Source organism: Cygnus olor, chromosome 24 (genome assembly GCF_009769625.2).
Source record: "Cygnus olor isolate bCygOlo1 chromosome 24, bCygOlo1.pri.v2, whole genome shotgun sequence".
NCBI lineage: Eukaryota > Metazoa > Chordata > Aves > Anseriformes > Anatidae > Cygnus > Cygnus olor.
The window spans coordinates 4,932,754-4,940,318 of NC_049192.1; the positions used below are offsets into that span (position 1 = coordinate 4,932,754).

General features: G+C 64.5%; 1 protein-coding gene across 1 annotated transcript; it reads right to left on the reverse strand.

The window, feature by feature from the left end:
• Positions 1–946: 946 nt before the first annotated feature.
• ELF3 (E74 like ETS transcription factor 3) lies at positions 947–5,519 on the reverse strand. Its single transcript, XM_040536133.1, has 9 exons — positions 5,332–5,519; positions 4,536–4,704; positions 3,850–4,071; positions 3,546–3,632; positions 3,333–3,452; positions 3,065–3,154; positions 2,403–2,519; positions 2,055–2,250; positions 947–1,933 (listed from the first exon to the last, which is right to left on the reverse strand). Exons 2-9 carry the CDS (start codon positions 4,696–4,698, stop codon positions 1,813–1,815), a joined length of 1,116 nt encoding a protein of 371 aa, XP_040392067.1. The 5' UTR covers positions 4,699–4,704; positions 5,332–5,519; the 3' UTR covers positions 947–1,812.
• Between the last annotated feature and the right edge of the window lie 2,046 nt (positions 5,520–7,565).

Genomic DNA, 7,565 nt, shown 5'->3' on the forward strand with positions numbered 1-7,565 from the left:
AACAGGAGCTGGGCACTGCCATCCTCTGCATGCCCTCGTTCAGGAGGGTCCTGTACACCAGCAAGGTGGCAACGAGCCCTGTGGTGCCCAGCGGGCTTCAGAAAGCTTTGCCACGAAGCACGCCCACGGGGAGCGAGGCATGGACCGCTCTTTGCCAAGCTCGTGGTGGAAACATCCTGAGATGCCCGGCTTCCAGACCACTGTGCTCCCTTCTGGCTACCCCACAGACACAGCCCGGGGGCTGGGGACTCCCCCAGAGCTCCTGGGCCCCCTCCCTGCCTCCCCACGGCTGGGGCTGCAGGGGAAGTTTGGTGTTGGCACTGCGCACGTGTGGGCTCCCCGCTGCCAAGCCCGGTCCTGAAGATTTGGTCCCCTTGCGAAGCCCCCAGATAGCCAGACTGGAAGATGAGCAAGCCTTAAAAGAATAAAATGAGATAAAATTGCCGTGCCTTCTGCCTGCCTCAACCGCCAGCCTGGCTGGGGACCTAATTATGGACGATGCTGAGGGACCTTTTACCAGTGACCGCTGCACGGAGGGCCTGTGGGGCCAGGATTTTGCCTCCCACCACCCTGCAGCTGACTGAGCTCTGCCTCGGTGCTGGCACTCCATAAAAGCCGTCCTGCAAAGGCGAATGCCAGGGCTGAATTTCTGGGGGGTCCTCAGAAGGGAACGAGGCCGGGGAGCTGGTGTAAGGTGCCCCTGCCGCGCTAGCTTGGGGACACGGCCTCCAGCTCTCCCTCTCAGCATGGGGACAGACAGAGCCCAGGAGGCTCCTGCCACCCCATGCCATGGTGGCCAGCGAGTCCGGATCAGTGGGCCAGTGAGTCCAGGCCACGGCAAGCAAGAGGGATGGTGGCAGAAGGGGATCAGCAAGGTGACATCCCATGCAACATGCATCTGGCCCCCGCTATGCCTCGAGGAAAAGCAAGGACAAGGAGACGGAGCTACAAAAACCCAGACAAACAATTTATTCCTTTTATGCTCTCGAGCTCAAAAGGAGGAATCCAGTCGCCCCTGCTGGGCGCCCGGTGGGCTGGCATCCCCCTCCTGCTGCGGGGCACAGAGCCAGTCTGTGCCCCCGGGACGTGGCCTCAGGCCAGCTGAGCATCACCGCCTGCCGCAGGACAGGGAGCACGCTGCCACGCGGGAACATCTTCCTCGTGAAAAAATAAATCTGTACATTCACTCCGTGCCATTTTTTTTTTTACATAAATTAGAAGCCACCCTAGGGGGAAACGGTCTGTTCCTAGGTACAGGCAGCTGGGCTGGTGACACGGACAGGCCCTGGTGCCCCGAGTGTCCCCTCTGCGGGCTCTGCAGGGTCAGGAGGAGCTCTCTGCATTGCTCCCGTCGTCTCCTGGCAGGCACTGCCGCTGCTGCAGAGGGGCCCTGCTCACCCCACGTAGGGCAGCCAGGACAGCAGCGCCTTCACAGCATGAGCAGCGGTGGGGAGAGAGCTGGTGGCTCCCTTCCGATCGGCGACGAGGCGCTGGGTGACAGCAGGACACCCACTCGGTGCCAGCTCAGACTTTTTTTTTTCCCCCTTTTCTCCTGTCCAGGCTTTCAAACAGCCAAAGTCACCACCTCTCCAAGTCGGAGGTACAAATCCAGCGAGGGAAATAATGGTTTACAATAACCTACTGGAGCCAAAATATTAGCTTTAAACACCTCGGTGCCAGCAGTCGCCAGCACACACGAGCGTGTCGGAGTTTCACAGGCTGCGTGGGGCAGCAGCTGCCAAATTTTCCTGCCAGGAGCCAGGCTCGGGACTGGCCCGGGGAGGGCTCCACAGGCCCCCAAGTCCGGGGCTCCTACAGCTCCTTGTTCCTGTTGAGCACCTCCTCCTCCTTCCAGCCGCTGGAGTTCTTCCCAAACTTGTACACCAGCCGGCGCCCGTCGACCCTCTCCAGGATTTCACGTTTGTAGTAATACCTGGGGGGGGGGGATAAGTGTTGGGGTCAGGGCTCTGGGTGCAGCCCTGCTGGGTGCAGGGGCCAAGGCTGAGTCCTGGGGGGGGAGCAGGACCCCCGTCGGGGCCCGGGGGTGCACTCACCGCATGGCCCGGCTCAGCTTCTCGTAGGTCATGCTGCTGTTCTTCTTCTTCTGGCCCCAGAGCTGGGCCACCGCCTCGGAGCGCAGGAACTTGAAGACGCCCTCCCGCCGGTCCTCCCACTTCATCAGCCCCTCGTTCAGCTCCGGGTGGATCAGGATGTCCCGGATGAACTCCCACAGGTGGGTGCCTCTCGGGGCTGCAAGGGGAGATCGAGCCGTCAGGGCACGGAAACTCCTGCCCGCGGCTCTGCCCAGCCTCCTGCCAGCGGACACGGTCCTTCCCCAAATTTCCCCCCCAAGGACCAGGCTGGGGCAGGCATTCCCCCTGGGAAGCCGGAGGTTTACGTACAGTGCTTGCTCTTCCGGCCCTCCAGGCAGTCTCTGTTCTCCTTGCTGAGCTTTCGGGGCCGTCCCCGTTTCCTCTTGCCGTGTTTGCCGTCCCCTTTCTTGCTCCCAGCAAAGCCATCTGTGCGCACCGAGAAGGGGATGGATGTGTTATCCCACCTGCAGGGCCTGCCGGCGTGCAGCCCCCTCCCCGGGCACAGAGATGTCTCCCTCGGGAGCAGGGGAGAGCTGGCTGGGGGTGTCAGGGGCTGTGCCCTCTTTTCAAGCCCAGGCACCAGGGAACCATCCCCTGGAGAGCGGAGTCTGCCCCTTCCCTCCCACATCATCCCCCCCGACACAGGGGAGCCTGTGTTCTTAGGGCAGCACGCCGCTCCTTCCCCAAACCCCGCTGCCTCCCTGCATCCCCAGTGTCCCCAGTCCCGCCGCCAGCTGGGCTCGATGCTTCCAGCGCCCAGCACCTCCGGCTGCAGCCCTCACCCCGCTGCCATCGCCTGCCCCATCGCCTGCCCCTTCCCACCCGTCTGCAGCTCAATGAGGAGAATAGGGCCCAGGGCACGCAAAAAAAAAAAAAAAAAAGCCACGGTGCAGATGGGTGTTCAGGGCTTGTCCCTAAATGGCTGGCACAAGCTCTGCCCTCCCGGCCCTGGGGGGATGCCCGCAGCTCACCGTCAGGGAAGAGCTTCGCTTCCACGGGGTCGAGGTCGAGGTCGCTTCCACCGGAGTCCTGGGAGTTGGGGCTGTGGGACATGGCAGGCCCTGGGGGGGCAAAGGGACAGGGCTCAGACCTCGAGCGATTTGCACCCGGAGATGTTTCCCATTGTTTTTTTCCCCCCACCAGGCCCCCCGGTCAGCCAGGTACCGGCCCCAAACCTGCCCGTGGTTCCCGCTGCTCTCCCAGCCCCGTGGGAGCTCTCAGCTGGGTGAAACCACTGACCTGAGACATCGGAGCTGCCTGGGGACATGGCGTCGGGCGAGCAGGTGATGTCTGTGAAGAGGAAAGGGTTTGTGGGCTTCAGGTCCTCCAGGGAATCCTTGGCACAGGGGTTTGCCAGCTCTGGAAGGGGCAGAGAAGGGGAGAAGGGGTTAGCCCTGCCCGCGCCCGCATGTGGCCCCTGGGGGGTAGCTGTGGCCGAGGCCCCTCTCGTACCCAGGTGGCCGGTGTCCAGGAAGGTCTCTTGGGAATTCGCATCCTCTTTTTCCAGCAAGTCAATGATCCAGGTCAGCTCGTCAGAGGCTGCAGGGGTGAGGGGACTGCAATTAGCGACCCTATTTCGGCATGGTGGGGAACGGCGCCTGGCAGGAGCTGAGCCCAGCCCTCCCCGCACACCGCTCCGTGCCCCTGCGCCACCCTGAGCAGCTCCGGGGGTCCTGGGCTGGTGGGGGGGGGGGGGTCTCAGCCTTGCTCTCGGAGCTGCCAGGCCTGGGGACAAAGGGGACCTCGGGACACTCACTGATCTCATGCAGGCGGTCGTAGAGCTCGTCCCCCAGGGGCCCGAAGATGTGGCGCATCTGGTCCCGGCTGCAGTGGCAGAGCGTGTGCCCGTCCATGTTGCAGCAGGAGAAGTCGATGATGCTGGCGTCGTACTTGTTCTTCTCCACATGGTAGCTGATCCACTCCAGCACCTGCACCTTGGTCCAGAAGTATGGGAGCTCACTGAACCACTCTGGCGTTTCTGCAAGGGACGGAGAGCGGGGCTCAGGGCTGGGCAGCGAGCGGCTGGGTACGTGGGTTGGTCCCGTGGGGCACAGCGGGTCCTGAGCTGTGTTATGGGGCTGGGGTTATGAGGCTGGGGTTATGGGGCTGGGGTTATGGGGCTGGGATTATGAGTCTGAGGTTATGGGGCTGGGGTTATGGGGTTCGGATTATGGAGTTCAGATTATGGGGTTTGGATTATGGGGTTTGAATTATGGAGCTGGGGTTATGGGTTCAGATTATGGGCCTGGCACCTTGTACCACCCGGCGCATCCTCCGGCAGCCTCCCAGCCATCACCCCCCTGGGGAAACTGAGGCATGGTGCAAACCATCGACCTGCCCCCATGGGACCGTGGGTGCTCTTCCAAGGCAGCTGCACTGCCTCACTTCTCCCCTACATGGGGGCTCCCCCCTGCAGCCCACCACCACTTCGCCCCCACCCACCTGTGGTGTCTACCGGGGGCAGGCTGGGGGGGAAGCTCAGCCCCAGGCTGCCGTCGTCCCCAGGGTGTCCCAGCACATCCAGGGCCAGCTGCGACTCTTCCTGCTGGTACATGGTGCTGTTGTACTTGGACAAAATGTTGCTGATCTCGCAAGATCCTGCCATCAAGCTCTGTGCCGAGAGACCACAGTGAGCCCCGGCCCTCAACCCGCAGCACCCGCGGGAGCCCCGGGACCGGGCTGGGTGAGGCTGGGCTCTCCCTGCCTCCGTCCGCCGCCGCCTCTTGGGTCACCTTTGCCGAAACTCCCGCCCGGTGGCCTGAATCCCTGCCACCCCGGGGCATGGGACAAGGTGGCCTCGTGCTTGCCGCAGCCCCTTCCCCAACCCTGCCAGCCCCTCTCGCAGCAAGGGGGCTGTCGGTCCCGCAGCATGGCACGGCACGGCCCCTGTGGGACCCTCAGCCACCAAACGCGCCCCCAGCCCCGCGGGTGGGCGCATCCCCTGCCCCCTGCCCACAGGCAGGGCCGCCAGCAGCTCCAAAAAGCACATCCCGGTGACTCGGCAGCCCGTGGTAGAAAAGCCAAATCTTGCTGGTCGCTGGGCAAAGCCCAGGGGGTGGAGGGGGGCCCCTCTCTGGCCCCCCAGAAGGGCCGGTGGCCGCGCTGGGACAGCGGGCGCGCAGCGAGCAGGGACCAACCGAGCACATCCCCGGCGGGAGCGAAGATGCAGAGGGAAGGGAGCAAAGCTGGGGGGACGTCGCCATCGGGGAGCAGGTCCCGAAGGAAAAAGCTGTGGTACCTTCTGCGATGGCACTCGCGGGGCGGCAGCTAATCCAGGGGGGAGGCGAGGGGAGCCCTGCCCGGCCGCTAACCACGGCTGCGGGCCCGGCCAGGCTGTGCCGATGGGCAGATCCTGCCCACGTCTCCTCTTTTATAGCACGGGCGGCGTAACGCGATCTGGAGGCCCGAGGGGAATTCCAGGCTGAAACGTTCATGCTCCCAGATCCAGGTGATTTGCATAATATGAACCACCGGGTCCCAGCCCAGCGCTGCCTTGCCGGGAAATCTGGGTTGGCCAGTTTAATCATTGTCAGAGCCTGTGCCCTGCCGGTGCCCAGAGTTTCACCCGCGCCGGCCTCGCGGGGTGTTTTCTTCGCCTCCGTTTGCCCGGCTCGTGGTTGTTTGCTCGCAGCAGCAGGTTCGCTCGGCTCCCACTGCCAAGAAAACATGCCCAGGAGGGCCGGAGCAGCCCCAGGGGCTGCGCATCCATCCCGGGGGCTCTTCCAAGGGGAAAGTGGCTGGGAAGGCTGCCCCAGGTGCCCCCCGGCCATGCAGATTTCCCATCACCAAGCCCTGCTCCAAGGGGCAGCGCAGTGCTCGTGGCAGGGGGGGCTCTTGCAGGGGTCCCCAGCTGCATTCGGAGCCCTGCCCGGGTCACCCACCCCACGGGCACTGTCCCCGGGACCACGCATGGCAGAGGCCGTGATGATCTGTCTGTGCAGGGACGGAGCAGAGGCAGGGCAGGTGCCCAAGCGTCGCTGCTCGCCGTGTTGCGATGGGACATTTTTTTGCCCAGGGGTGGCTGGGGCAGGCTGCAGAGCTGTGCCAGACCATCCCCGGCCATTTCACAAGCACCACTGCACGGACACACACGTATGCACGCAGGTACACACGCCAAGGGGTAAAGCAGGGCTGGGGGAATGCGTTTGGGGAATTGTTTTCCACTGCCCCTCTCTGGCTTTTGGGCAGGATTTGGGACCCTGTCTGGGTCTGTTCATGCAGGTTTTTTAGCCCTGTGCTAGCAGAGGGAGATCTAGACCCATCCAGGCCAAGAGCCCAGCACCCATTTACCCAGCGCTGCCACATTGCTGAGCCAGCCACATCCAGGGGCTGGAGCAAACCCCCGGCACTAGGTGACTGCAGCCGACCCCAGCATCACCTCTGGGTCCTGGCCACTTCACACCAGTGCTTGGCACCAAACCAGCTGGTGTGGCTTGGTGCCGACCGACCGGTGCATCCGACGTGGATGCTGTGCCTCGGCCCCATCCCTGCGGTCACGTCACCCCGCGCTGCGGGGCCGTGCTGTGGCCCCGGGGCCAGCCTGCGCTCCGGGAGGCACTGGGCCATGCGAGCTGATCACCTGCCCCAGCTTCATTCCTGCATGGCACCGTCACGAGTGCTGGGTGCTGCCAGGCCCTTTTGTTTCCCGGGCACAGCATCCTGCAGCGTGCAGGGACGTCACCACGCCGGGGAGCAGCCCCTGCCGGCTCCATTCTTTGATAAGCCGGGACCACCGGGCGATATGTCGGTGCTGGGTGCACACAGAGCCTGAAACCCTGCGTGCTGTGACCCTGCAGTGCCCAGGGATCCCGCTGCCAGGCTGGGTTCCAGCGTTGTGGTTAGAAACCTGCCCCCTGGGGGAGCTTTTTCCACCCCCCTCTCAAAAGGCAGCAGCCCCTGGAGCAGGGTCACGGTGGGTCTGCGGTGCCCTGAGCCGGGGGGAGAAGGGGCAGGCACGGAGCACCGGGAGCCCCCGGGAGCTCTGCACAGATGGGGGCAGTCTGGGGGGGGACCGGGCTGAGCATCCTCCTCCCCGGGGCTCCCCGCAGAGCCAGGTGCTGCAGTCAGCCCGGGTGATGCCGCTGGTTGGAGAGGTGCATCCGGTGCAGCAAGCGGGTGGGACCCCAGGCAGGAGGGGGTTGCCACCGGTGCCACCAGCCCTGCTGGGGGGAGAACCCAGACCCACGGTACCCTCCCAGCTGTGGCCCCGCAGATCCCATCACCCTGGCAGCAGCAGCACGGGTGTATGCAGGCCACGGGGCTGGAGCAGCTCTGGGCACCCTCCTGAGACCCAGCCAGGACCAGAGCAGCACCCTGTGCCCCCAGCCCGCTGTCCCCCCTGTCCCCCACGCTGCTTGGGGCCTCGTGGAAAGCACTCAGCACCACCTCAGCCCCCCAGTGCCGGGGTAGCTGCAATGTCACACGCCCCCCCCAGTGCAGCCCCCCAGAGCTGGCACCGCTCTCGGGACGAGC

Excerpts from the sequence above, each read along its gene's own strand:
- ELF3 (XM_040536133.1), bottom strand. The coding sequence starts at position 4,698 with ATGGCAGGATCTTGCGAGATCAGCAACATTTTGTCCAAGTACAACAGC. Across the intron at positions 3,633-3,849 it reads CGACCGCCTGCATGAGATCA|CCTCTGACGAGCTGACCTGG; the intron begins GTGAGTGTCCCG and ends TCACCCCTGCAG. Across the intron at positions 2,251-2,402 it reads GGGCCGGAAGAGCAAGCACT|CCCCGAGAGGCACCCACCTG; the intron begins GTACGTAAACCT and ends CTCCCCTTGCAG.